Source organism: Saccopteryx bilineata, chromosome 5 (assembly GCF_036850765.1).
Source record: "Saccopteryx bilineata isolate mSacBil1 chromosome 5, mSacBil1_pri_phased_curated, whole genome shotgun sequence".
In the NCBI taxonomy this organism is placed as follows: domain Eukaryota; kingdom Metazoa; phylum Chordata; class Mammalia; order Chiroptera; family Emballonuridae; genus Saccopteryx; species Saccopteryx bilineata.
Genome location: NC_089494.1, coordinates 194,629,606 through 194,647,555, shown reverse-complemented (window position 1 = coordinate 194,647,555; position 17,950 = coordinate 194,629,606). Strand labels below are relative to the sequence as shown.

The window sequence follows — 17,950 nt, the reverse complement described above, 5'->3', positions numbered from 1 at the left end:
CTGCTATAACTCCAATACAGCGAACAAATCACCAGAGCAGCATTCTCAAGAGGACATAACCAGCATAGCACACCTGCACTCTTACCTTGACTTTTTGTGCCTAATCATCTGAACTCAACTTGGCCTGTAGCCTAATTCTTAGAATCATCTTCCCTATACTCCCCAGGCCCATTTATGACTGACTATTTTAATAAAAAACAACAAAAGCAAAATTTAAAAGATAGCTAGAGATTAAGAGTATAGTTGGAGTCATGGAGCACCATCTACATTAATGTCTAAGTATTGACAAAATGAAGCAGATTACATGTACCATAAAAGACATGACACCTTCCCATGTCAAATAAAACCAGGTAGCCCAGAACTGTCAAAAATGTTGGCACACCAAAGTCAGACTCAGAGGTAGCCACTTTACTGACTGGTAAGTCACTGATATCCACTCGATCTGCAATCTAATGTTATAATAAAATCAAGTAGCATCTCCATAAACCATCAACAAGGCAGACCAACATCTTATGCAAGGGAGAAAAATAATACAGCCTGATCTGTTACATGCTCAAGAAGGCAAAAGATTTGGGAGAGAAGGGAAAGGGCAGTATTAGGCCTTTCCAAAAATGTTCAACTGAAAAATAATTGACTATGAGGCCAATACTATATTTATTAACCTGTTAGGAAATAGATACCAGAACTCGAAAGCAGAACAGATATAGGCCCAGAAGAAATAGTCCTATACATACACAGAGTGTGCAACCATTCTCAATAGGACCCAAAAGAGACCTAAATAACAAGCCAGTGCTGCAAAATGAGGAAAAATTTTAGCATCAAACTAACCAAAGATGTTCTGGAGCAATGGAACCCATATTATCTCTACTAAAATATCATACAGCACTCCTGTCTACCTCCCCTGCTCTCTTTCAGGATTCCATTAATGAAGGATCTCACTGCAGGAAAAGGCAACCGTACCAGCTGATGCGAAGTATCCCAAGGCCTCGTGAGCAGGCCCATGGAACACCAGTCTTCCTGAGGCCAGTAAGGTGAGGCTATCAAACAACTTGAAGATGGAATAACGAGGCTGATGAATGGAGAAGATGATGGTTCGTCCCTGTTTAGACATCCTAAGGTGAAAGTGAGAAAATAATGAGTCGTTAAACATCTGAGTTTTGTACTTCTTAGTAAAAAAAAAGAAAATGTTATTCCTGCCTTTATCTCAATTATTCCTGTTTCAACTTCATTTCCTCTTATTAACATTATATATCATGTTATCTCTCTGATAGTTAAGGGATCTAAATTCAACACTGTTATGAAAGACTGAAGTTTTTTAAAGTGTTTTCCATAAACAGTCTAGAATCCACTAGAACATTAATTAAAACGGCAGATTCTTAGTCGCCCCAGAGCTATTGGGCCTAGGGACTACATATTTTTAACAAGCACCCAGGTAACTTGCAAGACACTGAAGAATGAGAGCTTATTATGGACTATATATTAAAGCAATGGTTGTATGCCCCATTCTCCTTGATCACTGAAGAAACCTGGCTCCATAGAAATTGGTGTTTGTTCTTCTGTCCTAATAGTAAAATTAACATTACTGAATACTGATTATGTCTTTGTTAAATACTTTATAATTAACCATGTCTGTGAACAAAGATTTGAATTTGTTCAAACATTGTGAACAAATTCTCACAATATTGTTATGAGAAAATAAGACAATACTGGAAGTATCAACTGCATTATAACCTTAGTTTTACGCATAAGGTTTAGAGCAGTGGTCGGCAAACTCATTAGTCAACAGAGCCAAATATCAACAGTACAACGATTGAAATTTCTTTTGAGAGCCAAATTTTTTAAACTTAAACTATATAGGTAGGTACATTCCTTATCAAGGTAGCACCTGCACGTGGTATTGTGTGGAAGAGCCACAGTCAAGGGGCCAAAGAGCCGCATGTGGCTCGCGAGCTGCGGTTTTTCAACCAAGGGAGGGTTAAGCAAATGGCCCTAAGTATCACAGTTGGTAAGGGGCAGGGCTGGGATTTCATGGCCCATGGCCAAAATATTATTAAACTGCCCTTATACAGAATTTATTACTTATGGGTTAAAGAAACAAAGGCCAAAGCACTATTCAAAAACTATAATAAACTATTTTATTAATAGAATCACTTCCATAAAAGCATATTCTAAGCACTTACTATATGCTAGCAGAGAGTATAAGTTTGTTCTAATCCCCCAAAACACATGCCAGTAAATCAATCATTTCAATTCAATATGGAATAGAAATAACTGAGGGGGTTCCTTATAAGCAGAATTGGAGACTATAACCAGTCTGTAAATGATATAAGACAGTGTCAAGGGGGCCAACAGGAATAAGCCACGAAGAAAGAGAAAAGCTAGTCAAGGTGAAGGAACACAGAGGACACAGTGTGCGATGACAAGGTCTATTCAGGAAACTGCAAGTAGTTCAGTGTCATTCAGAGTTGGATTGAGGAGTAGGGAGGAGAGAGACTACATAAAAAAATGAGGCCATGCCTGACCAGGCAGTGGCACAGTGGATAGAGTGTCAAACTGGGATGCGGAGGGCCCAGGTTCAAGGCCCCGAGGTCGCCAGCTTGAGCGTGGACTCAAGCAAAAGCATCTGGTTTGAGCAAAAAGCTCACCAGCTTGGATTCAAGGTCTCTGGCTTGAGCAAGGGGTTACTCGGTCTGCTGTAGTTCCACAGTCAAGGCACATATGAGAAAGCAATCAATGAACAACTATGATGTCGCAACAAAAAACTAATAATTGATGCTTCTCATTTCTCTCCATTCCTGTCTCTCATTCCCTGTCTATCCCTCTCTCTGACTCTCTCTCTGTCTCTGTAAAAAATAAAAATAAATAAATAAAGAAGCCATGATTAATCCCTTTATTTAAAAGCAGGAACTTCAGTCAGTAGGCCATAAGGAGTCGGTCAAGAATAGGATGCAGGGAAGTGGGTTGTTCTGAGAGCCTTGCTACACCACGTGTGGTCTGAGCACCAATGGCGTCAGGATCAATATCTCCATTAGAAATGGAGAATCTTGGGGTCTACCTCAGAGCTGCAGAGACAGAATCTGCATTTAACAAGACCCACGTTATGAGTGTAAGCAGTGGAGCCTGGGAAAGATTAGGTTAGAGCTCTCTGGCATGAAGAAAGATGCTGTGTTCTGTAAAATGTATTCTAGAGCAGTGATTCCAAACCCCCAGGCCATGGGCCAGTACTGGTCCATGGGCCATTTGGTACTGGTCCTCAGAGAAAGAGAAAATAACTTACATTATTTCCATTTTATTTATATTTAAGTCTGAACGATGTTTTATTTTTAAAAAATGACCAGATCCCCTCTGTTATATCCGTCTAAGACTCACTCTTGATGCTTGTCTTGTTCACGTGATACATTTATCTGTCCACCCTAAAAGCTGGTGCGTGAAAATATTTTCTGACATTAAACCAGTCACTGGCCCAAAAAAGGTTGGGAACCACTGAAGACCTGTGCGGACTTAAAAGGCAAGGATGACTGAGAAACCAATTAGGCTTAGAAAAACATATTTATGCAGAGGAATCTAAAACAGAAAGGAAAGAGAGATACTGCTGACTGCAGTTGATGGATTAAATGGCAGCAATGGTATCAATGTGACTTCCTGGCTGGGACGTGTGTCAGGTAATCATGTAAAAACAGTGCTATGGCCTGACCAGGTGGTGGCACAGTGGATAGAGCGTCAGACTGGGATGCAGAAGGACCCAGGTTCGAGACCCCGAGGTCGCCAGCTTGAGCGCGGGCTCATCTGGCTTGAGCAAAAAGCTCACCAGCTTGGACCCAACGTTGCTGGCTCCAGCGAGGGGTTGCTCGGTCTGCTGAAGGCCCGCGGTCAAGGCACATATGAGAAAGCAATCAATGAACAACTAAGAAGTCGCAATGCGCAACGAAAAACTAATGATTGATGCTTCTCATCTCTCTCCGTTCCTGTCTGTCTGTCCCTGTCTATTATCTCTGCCTCAGTTAAAAAAAAACACACACACAAAAAAAACAGTGCTATGATTTTTGAAATTACACTCCAGAGAATTTACAGATGATACAGAATAATAGAGATAGATAGATAGATAGATAGATAGATAGATAGATAGATAGATAGATGGATAGATAGATGAAATTATAGGACAGAGCAAAAGCAAAAGCAGTTAGATGCTAAGGGTTAGAGAATCTAGATAAGAGGACATGGAACTTGCTTTATATAATTCTTGTACCTTTTCTCTAAGACTGAAACTTTAGAAAAATTTAATATAACAAAAGATGTCAAAACACTTGACTTTTTGAAATTTCTTTGATTGACATCATCCTCTCATAGTCTTTAATCTTGATAAAAGAAAATGCTGTTTCTTTTACTCCATTTTTCCATTTTTTAGGCCCCAAATTCTAGAACTCATCCTTTCAATACTCACATTGCACATCCTATTCATGAGCTAGTCTAATGGGTCTATCTTCAAAATAAATACAGAATTCACCCACTTCTTACAGTCTCACCACTACCATGCTAGTCAAGGCCACAGTCACATCTCAGCTGAGCTACTACAGGCAGCCTCTTATCTGATTGCTTTGTACTTGCCCTTGCCTATCTGTGCGATCTTTTCTCTACACAGCTGCCATGCCTCTCTTCTAAACTCTCTAAAGCTTCCCAGGTCACCTAGGGATAATAAAGGCCAGTTATTGCTTTTTTAGTGGCTTATATAGTCACACAGAGAGTATACGAGGACACAGTGAGAAGACAGCCTACTTATAAGGACAGAGATCTCAGAAAAAACAATCCTGATGCCACCTGGATCTTGGATTTTTCACTCCCAAGACTGAAAAAAGTTAATTTCTGTTGCTTAAGCCACCCAGTCTATGGTACTATGTTATGGCAGCCTGAGCAAACTAATTCACTGACCAACTCAGAACTCACTGGGTTCCATTCCCTATGTCTTGAGTTTCAAACACATTACAACTGGTCTGTTTCAGAGCTACTGGCTGTTCCCTCCAACAGGACATCCCAATCTCTCACAGCTCAAATGGCACATCACTGAGTCTTCACTGGTCATCCTGTTCTGTCATATGGCACTGCCCTACTGCTGACACATCATCTTCCCTATGCTCGTAGCTTGCTTTATTTTTCTTGAAACATTTATATTTGTTAACTGATTGTTCCCCTCCAACAAAGAAGAAAGAAATGTTTGTGTGCTATGCTCACTGCTAAATCACTGGGAGCACTAACAATACCTTGTACATAGTAGGTCATCAGATATAGCACAAATGTAAGGATAATGTTCCCATAGCACTTACTTCTTCAGGAGCAAAAGGACAGCATTTGCTGTGCTTGAGTCTAAGCCAGTTGTGGGCTCATCCAGGAACAAGATGGACGGATCGGTGATGAGCTCCATTCCAATACTAGTCCTTTTCCTTTCTCCTCCAGACACACCACGGATGAACTGAGTTCCAACCTAACACACAAGTGTTATCATTATTAACAACAACAACCACAGCCACTACTGTCTGTCGTGCTCCTAACACGAGCTAAACCTGTAGAAGCACTTTATTTCATGTCCTCATTTATTCTGAACAGCAAATAAGTGAGTACTTGGGAGAAGAGGTGGGATTCTCTTACTTGGACAAGCAAGCTGAGGCTCAGTTCACAGATGGCATGTTGCTAAGCCTCGTATCACATGCAGGCTTTAAACAATTCTACATGTTTCTTATCAAGTCAGATATCTAGATTTAATATCCTAAGTTAGAACTTACAGACATGGCCCTGACATAGTGAAATCACAGCCTAAAAAAAAAAAGATAAAGATAGGAGAGGACTAGGCAAAAGATCTATAATTTATTAGTCTTCTTACACCCTTCCCTATTTCCCCCTGCTCTCGGGAAAAAAGTCCTCAAGTGGACTCACAAGAAGAATTGGGCTTTGGCAGCTAAGAAAGTTCAGTTTCTACATCCACATCAGCACCTCTTACACCATTAGGCTCTCCAAATTGACCCTGTCTATACCCCAACTCACTGTAAAATTCCTGACTCACTTTCAGACAAATGCAGAAGGTACAGTATTCTATAGGGTGTAAGTATCACTGGCAGGAGGAAGGGAGAGGGGAAGAGTGGGGGAGCAAAGGGAGCCAAAGTGCCATAAGAAAGAATATATATAGGAAAACAACTTGAACACTACACAAACTAGAACTAAACATTGACTTCATTGAAAATAATTTTGGAAGACAAAGACAGAAAAGTGAAACATACGGAGCAAGAACCTTGGGATTTTCGTCATTTGTGAATTCCAGAAATACACTGCCAGTGCAACAGAACAAGTTCCCGGGAGGAAGAGAGGAAGAAAAGCTACAAGGGTGAAGAGAGAACAGAAAGCAGGAGAGTTAGTGAACAGACACTGAATGAGACAGTTAGTTGGGGGAGGATCAAGAGCTGGAACCACAGGAAGGGGCACGTGGTCTTTGAAAGAACACTAGTCCACACTGACACACTGCACTTCCGGGATTGGGTCATCTTTTATTTTCTTTTCCTGGTTAATTTCCACCTCTCTATTATATAACTGGTTATTGTTCTCATTGTCACAGGAAGCAGCCACTTTTGACCATATGCTTTACAGAAAACTTCTGAATGAGAGTTACACTACCCACACAGGGGAGGTCCTATTTGCTGGTGATGATGCCATCGGTTTTATTCCACATTACCTTGGAATCTGCCACTTTAGTCAGACCTAACTCTTGAATGACCATGTTTATTCGTTCATTTTTTTCATGATTCGTCATAGTGGTTGGAAGCCGAAGAGCTGCTGAGAACTGTAAATTTTCTCTCACTGTCAGAGTTCCCATCACAACATCATCCTTAAAGCAAAATGACATTTTAACAAGACATAGCAGTCTTCAATATACTTATATAACTTAATCCACAAAAATGACATATCCAAGGGAAAGTCTAGCTAATGAACATACAATTATACAAATAACTCTGTATTTGAATAGCTACAAAGCTTGATCAAATAATTCTCACCTGAATAGAACATAGATAATTATGATGACTGTTAGCAGACATTTCCAAGTTGCTTTATACAATATTTGTCAAAATACTTCTCTAAGCTAAGGAACAGAGATAGTTAAAAGTAGGGGGAAAGTAAAATAGTAATATCTTTTAGAAATATAATAACTAGAATTGATATTTTTGTTCTCACAAGGGTCATATTCTAGATTCTCCCTGCCTTTTCATTTCACACTATTCTGTATCTTATGGGAGATTATAAAATGTTGTAACGAAAGTTGATTCTATGCTTATATTGTATAATTAATCAGAAGCACACTGAACTATCAGCAAAGGAACTTGTTCACATAAAGCCAGAGAAATCTAAAATGAAAATCCATGAATACTAAAAAAAATAAATAAATAAAAAATCCATGAATACTTACTTGTACCACGTAACCTGAGTTACACTTGAAATTGGCAGGTCGAGGTGCTCCGTTTATCAAAACATCTCCAGATAATCCTTGTGGATCTTTCCTTGCAGCTAAGATATCTAACAACCTACAAAAGGACATATATATTGTTGTTGTTGTTTTGTCTCTGACTCAAGTCTGTATCTCTTAGCTATTCAGAATGCAAATTTTGCACAAGTTAGAAAATTAACAGATCAAGATAGTCTAGTATTCAACTATAATTGTATATATTTTTTAATTCCTCAACTTCCTTTATTTTTTACTCTGTGCTATAATAAAGCCCAGAAACATGAAAGCAAGACACTGTGGGCTGATCCAGAACAGACCCCCAAATTGCCCTCCAGGCTGTCTGACCTAGGGGTCCCAACACAGGTAATGTGCTCCTTTAGCTGAGACTCAAGCCTTCACTGATGCCTTTAATCCATCTCTCCACTTTCAATTTTGTCCCCTTCCTTTTCCTCTCCTTTAGGTCAAATCATAGCTGACAGCTGTAGGCCAATCACCTAATCATGTCCTATTAGACCTACTAAGACTTCCTGCTCCTCAGGACAGAACCACAGCTGACATAACTGCATGCCATCCATAGTGCCTAAAACCAGACTAGACATGCAGCAAATACTCATCCAATACTTGTCCATGTAAAAGTGACCTTTAAAAGCACATTAAAACTGCAAAGGAAAAGCTCACTGATACTCTGTTATACTCACGAAGATTTGCCTCCACCTGTGGGTCCCAGAATGGCGTTGAGGCCAGGTCTCATGATCCCACTGTAAATGTAGAAACAGACTGATTTACTGGTTCACTTAAAAACTGGTTCTAGGCCCTGGCCGGTTGGCTCAGTGGTAGAGCGTCGGCCTGGCGTGCAGGAGACCCGGGTTCGATTCCCAGCCAGGGCACATAGGAGAAGCGCCCATTTGCTTCTCCACCCCCACCCCTCCCTTCCTCTCTGTCTCTCTATTCCCCTCCTGCAGCCAAGGCTCCATTGGAGCAAAGATGGCCCGGGCGCTGGGGATGGCTCCTTGGCCTCTGCCCCAGGCGCTAGAGTGGCTCTGGTCTCAGCAGAGCGACGCCCCAGAGGGCATCGCCCCCTGGTGGGCAGAGCCTCGCCCCTGGTGGGCGTGCCGGGTGGATCCCGGTCGGGTGCATGCGGGAGTTTGTTTGACTGTCTCTCCCCGTTTCCACATTGAGAAAGAAAAAAAAAAAAACTGGTTCTACTAATACACACAATGAAAGTTGATGAAATCAGACAGAAAACAAGTATAAACCAAGTCTTAAAGGAAAAAGAAACTGAATCATCAATTAATAGAAGTCTAATAAACAAAGAATATCATCACTAGTCAGCACCTTTATGAAAACTGGCTCAGGTCCCCCTAAATTCCTTTCACTTATTCTCTAAACCACTAACACTCTTTGGAAAAGGACTCACAAACTTTCAGGGTTCCTTGAAGTAAAAGTTTCTGGTAAAATATCTGTTATACTTACTTCTCTTAACACAAGGTAAAGTGCTACACAGGTCTTCAGTGTTTGTTGATAAGTTTTTCAAGTCACCTCATTTCTACCTGGTCAAGTTCTACATAAGTAAATAGTCAATAGATTTCTAGAAACATCATTATTAGCACTCTCACTCATCAAGTCTAGTCATGTCACGGAACAATGTATCTGAAGTAGAGATTCAATGGCTTGAAAAAAGCACCTCAGACATTAAAAAGAAATCACCACCAGTTCTAACCCTGACCAAATTCTCAATCCAACTGTAAAACTAAAACATATGCCCTCAAACTATATCATCTCTATAATTTTCTTTCTTATCAAGTGTCAGCCAAATAGACTTGCAAATTCTCGAATCAGATGTGGGAGACAGCACTTTCCATCAGGGATGACCTTTAAGGATGTACAGATGTGGCTGAGACACTGCTTGTTCCAGACAAATTATGGAGATGTTTGAGGGTAGGAATATTCAGATGGAGGGCAGGAAGGTATAGAATATTAAGGCAGAGTTGACTGTGCTGAGACTCAAGAAGAACACAAATACGTAGTTGGAATTTTACTCTGAAGGTAACTAGATGCAAGGAGAGTGTCCTGGAGTAAGGAGAATAAAGAGAGGCCCATTGCAGTGACACACAGATGGCAGAACAAAGGTCTGACAAAGCCCTTTCTAAACCCTGCTGCCTAAGCCCAATCTCTGTGGAAGTGGTAGGGAAATCAGAATTTATGCCCCAGAGAATACAGTATCTATCCCAGGGGAAGGTGCAAAGTGGAGGCTGTTTCATTCCCAGGTAATGACTTTCACAGAGGCAAATACAATGATTATACAACTGCTGTGAGTAATCGACTTCACAGCGCAGCTGGACACACTGCTTCAGCCGGGAGCACATCAGCCTCTTGTGCTTGATCTTCACAAGTGTGAAGCACCCAGCGGCTGCTAGGGTGAAATGGACCTTCCACGTTGCTTATTACCTGAGGTTCCTCTCACTGAAACACTGGGCAGATTCAGTGATTTGGGTAAATCAGACGTGAGCTCTAAAACAAAAAGATACCTATTCTTTCAGGAGCTTTCCTCCCTGGAGTAATATCAAGATGCATTTATTTATAGCTCTTACTGTATCTTCTGCAGTAAGAAAACCTTTCCAGGTTTTAAAAATATCTACTCAAATAAAGACCAAGCCTCCCTAAATGAGTAACCCAAATTGCAATATGAGTGCTCTAAGATCAAGAATTTTACAGGTCCCTGAGTTGGCTTCCTGTGGCACTAAACCCTAGCATTACAAAAAAACAATGGGTGATCATAACTGAATGAGTTTCAGTTTAGAGCAGGGGCTAGTTTTCCCTTCACTAACTCAACACAATTATTCTCTGTCTACAATGTATGTAGAAGGCACTCTTCTAAGCCATGGGTCAGAATCGATTTCAAAAACCAAGTGCTCTTAGAACCGAGCCACACTTACCCATTTATGTCTATGGCTACTTTCCTGCTATAGTGATAGAGTTGAGTAGGTATATCATCAAAAATATTCACTATCGGGCCCTTTAAAGTTTGACCTCTGTTCTAGTCCATAGTTTACAATTCCCTTGTTGCTTCACCACATCCTCTTTCAAAACACACCCTTATTTATTGCTTTATAGCATTTTCATGTCAGGGAGTCTCCCTCACTATCCTGGAAAACCTGCCAACAAGCACTGTGACATCTTTTATCCTCCCTTCCACAGCATGCAGCATAGTGGTCTAAAAAGGACAGACCAGTGAGTATTAAATACATGAAATGAAACCTAGCTACAGGATTCCTGTCCCATTTATTACATTTTAGCAATAATGGTAAATCTCATTTAATTGGTAAGAAGTCAAAACTGAGTGCCATCCCCACAGCTTGTAGCATCATTCTTCCTTACCCTGCCCTAAACACACACACACACGCACGCACACACACACACACCCACTCACTCTCTTCTATTTCTGTCTCCGCATGCCCTTGGCCCTCCAGTTTAGGACAGGGGCAGCCATGTCTTCTCATCCCTCTAGCACAGTAGAACAGCACAGTGAAGTGTTCTTGGGGAATTGGCAAAATCCCCATTAAACTGCTGAGAACAGAAGGCATACGTCTGTCACTAGAATCTTGTAAATGTCAGTTTCCTAGTAGACATCCAAATATGTAGAATAAATGAGTCTCTACATTTTCATAAATGACAATCATTTAGGAAAAACAAACATTTTCAATAAAAGTAAATTTCAAGAAGTACAAAAAACTTATGGAACTGACATCACAGAAATGGCGCCGTGAGGAGCGCAACTAAAAAATCTCCCCAAAATTTCAACAAGTTCATCCACCAGAGACAGAAAAATCTATCCTTGGAGCATCTGAGAGTTCTATACCCTGAAGGCAAAGTGCTATCAACAAGACCACCCTCAGATGCCATTAAGAAAAAGGAAATGAAATATCATGGATACAAAAGAAAGAGAAGTAACACAGATAGATGTGGAAAAATCTATGGAGAAAAAATTTAATATATTGAAAACCTTGGAGCTAAATGATAGAGAATTTAAAATAGAAATCCTAAAAATCCTTTGAGATATACAAGAAAATACAGAAAGGCAATTTAGGGAGCTCAGAAAACAACTCAACGAACACAAAGAATATATTACCAAGGAAATTGAAACTAAAAAAACAAATCAAACAGAGATGAAAAACTCAATTCATGAACTGAAAAATGAGTTAACAGGCTTAGCTAATAGAACAGGCCAGATAGAAGGTAGGATTAGTGACATAGAAGACAAGCAACTTCAGGTTCAACAGAGAGAAGAGAGACTCAAAAATTTTAAAAAATGAGAAAGCCCTACAGGAATTGTCTGACTCCATCAAAAAGAATAACATAAGAATAATAGGTATGTCAGAGGGAGAAGAGAGAGAAAATGGAAAGGAGAATTTATTCAAACAAGTAATAGATGAGAACTTCCCAAGCCTGTGGAAAGAACTAAAGCCTCAAATTCAAGAAGAAACAGAACACCAAGTTTTCTTAACCATGACAAACCTCCTCCAAGACACATCATAATGAAAATGGCACAAACCAACGACAAAGAAAAAATTCTCAAGGCAGCCAGGGAAAAGAAGAATACAACATATAAAGGAAGGCCTATTAGATTATCATCAGATTTTTCAGCAGAAACTCTACAAGCTAGAAGAGAGTGGACCCCAGTATTGAAAGCCCTGAAAGAGAGGAACTTTCATCCAAGAACACTATACCCATCAAAGTTATCCTTCAAGTACAAAGGAGAAATAAAAACATTCACAAATATAGAAAAGATGAGGGAATTTATCATCAGAAAACCCTCACTCCAGGAAATACTAAAGGGGGTTTTCCAACCAGATTCAAAGAACAAAACAAAACAAAACCACAAGTAAAAGCTCCACCAAGAACACAATAAAACCAAATTTAAACTATGACTAGAAAAGCAAAAAAAAGGGGGAGAGGACAGAGATTAACAGTAGCAAAGGACGATGAAGTGCAGAAACACTCGCAAGATAGGGCACCACAATGAATATGGTAGGTACCCTTTTCATTACTTAATGGTAACCACCCTTGAAAAAACCACCACAGAAGCACATGAGATAAAAAAAGGTAGCAACAGAGGAAACAAGTCAGAATACAAACAAACAAAAACAAATGATAGAAAAACAAAAGAGAAGAATCAAACAAGATAAAAAACTAACAGAAAGCAATTTATAAAATGACAATAGGGAATCCACAAGTGTCAATAACTACACTAAACATAAATGGATTAAACTCACCAATGAAAAGACACAGAGTAGCAGAATGGATTAAAAAAGAAAATCCAACTGTATGCTGCCTATAAGAATCTCATCTAAGCAACAAGGATAAAAACAAATTCAAAGTGAAAGGCTGGAAAACAATACTCCAAGCAAATAACATCCAAAAAAAAAGCAGGTGTAGCAATACTCATATCTAATAATGCTGACTACAAGACAGCAAAAGTACTCAGAGACAAAAATGGTCATTTCATAATGATTAATGGGATGCTGAATCAAGAAGACATAACAATCCTTAATATATATGCACCAAACCAAGGAGCACCAAAATATGTAAGACAGCTACTTATTGACCTAAAAACAAAAACTGACAAAAATACAATCATACTTGGAGACCTCAATACACCGCTGATGGCTCTAGATCGGTCATCCAAACAGAGAATCAATAAAGGTATATTGGCCTTAAACGAAACACTAGAGCACCTGGATATGATAGACATCTACAGGACATTTCATCCCAAAGTGACAGAGTATACATTTTTCTATAGTGTACATGGAACATTCGCAAGAATTGACCATATGTTGGGCCACAAAAACAACATCAGCAAATTCAGAAAAATTGAAATTGTACCAAGCATATTTTCTGATAATGAAGGCTTGAAACTAGAATTCAACTGCAAAAAAGAGGAAAAAAACCCCACAAAAACATGGAAACTAAACAACATACTTTTAAAAAATGAATGGGTCAAAGAAGAAATAAGTACAGAGATCAAAAGATATATACAGACAAATGAAAATGACAATATGACATATCAGAATCTCTGGGATGCAGCAAAAGCAGTAATAAGAGGGAAGTTCATATTACTTCAGGCCCACATGAACAAACAAGAGAGAATCCAAGTGAACCACTTAACTTCACACCTTAAGGAACCAGAAAAGGAAGAACAAAGACAACCCAAAACCAGCTGAAGAAAGGAAATAATAAAAATTAGAGCAGAAATAAATGAAATAGAGAACAGAAAAACTATAGGAAAAATTAATAAAACAAGGAGCTGGTTCTTTAAAAATCTCAACAAAATTGACAAACCCTTGGCAAGACTCACCAAGGAAAAAAGAGAAAGGACTCATATAAACAAAATCCAAAATGAAAGAGGAGAAATCACCACAGACATCATAGATATAGAAAGAATTATTGTAGAATACTACGAAAAACTATATGCCACCAAATTCAACAATCTATAAGAAATGGACAAATTCCTAGAACAATACAACCTTCCTAGACTAAGTCATGAAGAAGCAGAAAGCCTAAACAGACGGATTAGCAGGGAGGAAATAGAAAAAGTTATTTAAAAACTCCCCCAAAATAGAAGTCCAGGCCCAGACGGTTATACTAGTGAATTCTATCATACATTCAAAGAAGACTTGGTTCCTATTCTACTCAAAGTCTTCCAAAAAATTGAAGAAGAAGCAATACTTCCAAACACATTTTATGAGGCCAACATAACCCTCATACCAAAACCTGGCAAGGACGGCACAAAAAAAGAAAACTACAGACCAATATCTCTAATGAATATAGATGCTAAAATACTAAACAAAATACTGGCAAATCGAATACAATAACATATTAAAAAAATAATACATCATGATCAAGTGGGATTCATCTCAGAATCTCAAGGATGGTTCAACATACATAATACGGTTAACGTAATACACCCTATCAACAAAACAAAGAACAAAAACCACATGATCGTATCAATAGATGCAGAAAAGGCATTTGATAAAATACAACACATGAGTGTCTTTATGTTTAAGACACTCAATAAAATGGGTATAGAAGGAAAATATCTCAACATGATAAAGGCCATATATGATAAACCATCAGCCAACATCATATTAAATGGCATAAAACTGAGGACTTTCCACCTTAAATCAGGAACAAGGCAGGGTTGTCCACTCTCTCCACTCTTATTTAACATGGTACTAGAAATTCTGGCCATAGCAATCAGACAAGAGAAAGAAATAAAAGGCATCCATATAGGAAAAGAAGAAGTAAAGGTTTCACTTTTTGCAGATGATATGATCCTATACATCGAAAACCCCAAAGACTCCACAAAAAGATTACTAGAAACAATAAACCAATACAGTAAGGTCGCAGGATACAAAATTAACATACAAAAATCCATAGCCTTTCTATATGCCAACAATGAAATATTAGAAAACGAACTCAAAAAAATAATCCCCTTCACGATTGCAACAACAAAAATAAAATACCTAGGAATAAACATAACAAAGAATGTAAGCCCTGGCCGGTTGGCTCAGCGGTAGAGCATCGGCCTACCGTGCAGAGGATCCGGGTTCGATTTCCGGCCAGGGCACATAGGAGAAGCGCCCATTTGCTTCTCCACCCCTCCGCCGCACTTTCCTCTCTGTCTCTCTCTTCCCCTCCCGCAGCCAAGGCTCCATTGGAGCAAAGATGGCCCGGGCGCTGGGGATGGCTCTGTGGCCTCTGCCTCAGGCGCTACAGTGGCTCTGGTCGCAACATGGCGACACCCAGGGTGGGCAGAGCATCGCCCCCTGGTGGGCAGAGCATCGCCCCTGGTGGGCGTGCCGGGTGGATCCGGGTCGGGCGCATGCGGGAGTCTGTCTGACTGTCTCTCCCTGTTTCGAGCTTCAGAAAAATGAAAGAAAAAAAAAAAGAATGTAAAGGACCTATATAACGAAAACTACAAAGCATTGTTAAGGGAAATCAAAAAAGATACAATGAGATGGAAAAATATTCCTTGTTCTTGGATAGGAAGAATAAACATAATCAAAATGGCCATATTACCCAAAGCAATATATAAATTTAATGCAATTCCCATCAAAATTCCTATGACATTCTTTAAAGAAATGGAACAAAAAATCATCAGATTTATATGGAACTATGAAAAACCCTGATTCGCCAAAGCAATCCTAAGGAAAAAGAATGAAGCTGGGGGCATTATAATACCTGACTTCAAACTATATTATAGGGCCACGACGATCAAAACAGCATGGCATTGGCAGAAAAATAGACACTCAGACCAATGGAACAGAATAGAAAGTCCAGAAATAAAACCACATATATACGGTCAAATAATTTTTGATAAAGGGGCCAACAACACACAATGGAGAAAAGAAAGCCTCTTCAACAAATGGTGCTGGGAAAACTGGAAAGCCACATGCAAAAGAATGAAACTCGACTACACCTTGTCCCCTTGTACAAAAATTAATTCAAAATGGATCAAAGACCTAAATATAAGACCTGAAACAATAAAGTACATAGAAGAAGACATAGGTACTAAACTCATGGACCTGGGTTTTAAAGAGCATTTTATGAATTTGACTCCAAAGGCAAGAGAAGTGAAGGCAAAGATAAATAAACGGGACCACATCAGACTAAAAAGTTTTTGCTCATGAAGAGAAACTGACAACAAAATAAACAGACAACCAACTAAATGGGAAATGATATTTTCAAACAACAGCTCAGATAAGGGCCCAATATCCAAAATATACAAAGAACTCATAAAACTCAACAACAAATAAACAATCTAATAAAAAAATGGGAAGAGGACATGAACAGACACTTCTCCCAGGAAGAAATACAAATAGCCAACAGATATATGAAAAGATGCTCATCTTCGTTAGTTATTAGAGAAATGCAAATCAAAACTACAATAAGATACCACCTCACACCTGTTAGATTAGCTATTATCAATAAGACAGGTAATAGCAAATGCTGGAGAGGCTGTGGAGAAAAAGGAACCCTCATTCACTGTTGGTGGGACTGTAAAGTAGTACAACCATTATGGAAGAAAGTATGGTGGTTCCTCAAAAAACTGAAAATAGAACTACCTTATGACCCAGCAATCCCTCTACTGGGTATATACCCCAAAAACTCAGAAACATTGATACGTAAAGACACATGCAGCTCCATGTTCACTGCAGCATTGTTCACAGTGGCCAAGACATGGAAACAACCAAAAAGCCCTTCAATAGAAGACTGGATAAAGAAGATGTGGCACATATACACTATGGAATACTACTCAGCCATAAGAAATGATGACATCGGATCATTTACAGCAAAATGGTGGGATCTTAATAACATTATACAGAGTGAAATTAGTAAATCAGAAAAAACCAAGAACTGCATGATTCCATACATTGGTGGGACATAAAAACAAGACTCAGAGTCATGGACAAGAGTGTGGTGGTTACGGGGGGGGGCACGGGAGGGAAGGAGAAGAGGGGAAGGGGGAGGGGGAGGGGCACAAAGAAAACTAGATAGAAGGTGATGGAGGACAATCTGACTTTGGGTGATGGGTATGCAACATAATTGAATGACAAGATAATCTGGACATGTTTTCATTGAATATATGTACCCTGATTTATTGATGTACCCCATTAACATTAATAAAAATTTATCTATAAAAAAAAACTTATGGAAAATAGGCATAGTCTGACTGCAAAAAAAAATTACTTACATTCCCTACTTACTTTATCATGTTCAAATAACACATATTTCTATTAGACTTTACCTTCCCTTCTTCATGCAAATGCGATGGCAGTGCTCGGCCAGCACCCAAAATCACACTGCAAAGGAAGGTCGGCAGAACAGAAGAGACAGCTGAAGGGTGGGTGATTGCTTATATTAAAGAATAAGATGGCCGCCCTGGCCGGTTGGCTCAGCGGTAGAGCGTCGGCCTAGCGTGCGGAGGACCCGGGTTCGATTTCCGGCCAGGGCACACAGGAGAAGCGCCCATTTGCTTCTCCACCCCTCCGCCGCGCTTTCCTCTCTGTCTCTCTCTTCCCCTCCCGCAGCCAAGGCTCCATTGGAGCAAAGATGGCCCGGGCGCTGGGGATGGCTCTGTGGCCTCTGCCTCAGGCGCTAGAGTGGCTCTGGTCGCAACATGGCGACGCCCAGGATGGGCAGAGCATCGCCCCCTGGTGGGCAGAGCATCGCCCCTGGTGGGCGTGCCGGGTGGATCCCGGTCGGGCGCATGCGGGAGTCTGTCTGACTGTCTCTCCCCGTTTCCAGCTTCAGAAAAATGAAAAATGAAAAAAAAAAAAAAAAAAAAAAAGAATAAGAAAATTAATTGAGCTAATCAGTAAGTATACTAAGAATAACAAGAGCCACGTTTTTCACTTTTTGAAAAAATGTTTTACAAACGTGAAAATGACCTTAGGGCAGTGGTTCTCA

The 17,950-nt window shown here is 39.7% G+C and overlaps 1 protein-coding gene and 1 non-coding gene across 6 annotated transcripts in view; one reads left to right on the top strand and one right to left on the bottom strand.

Annotated features, from left to right (window-relative positions):
* LOC136337613 (broad substrate specificity ATP-binding cassette transporter ABCG2-like) overlaps window positions 1-17,950 on the bottom strand; it is a 56,037-nt gene that overhangs the window by 21,234 nt on the left and 16,853 nt on the right. For all 5 annotated transcript variants that reach the window (XM_066279086.1, XM_066279085.1, XM_066279087.1 and 2 more), the window contains 5 exons: window positions 8,179-8,238; window positions 7,445-7,559; window positions 6,716-6,868; window positions 5,319-5,476; window positions 961-1,112 (listed from right to left, as the gene is read on the bottom strand). In XM_066279086.1, coding sequence (XP_066135183.1) covers window positions 961-1,112; window positions 5,319-5,476; window positions 6,716-6,868; window positions 7,445-7,559; window positions 8,179-8,238 — 638 coding nt within the window. The remainder of the gene's footprint in view (window positions 1-960; window positions 1,113-5,318; window positions 5,477-6,715; window positions 6,869-7,444; window positions 7,560-8,178; window positions 8,239-17,950) is intronic.
* TRNAG-ACC (transfer RNA glycine (anticodon ACC)) lies at window positions 15,032-15,107 on the top strand. The gene has a single exon. It is a non-coding gene; the product is annotated as a tRNA-Gly (tRNA).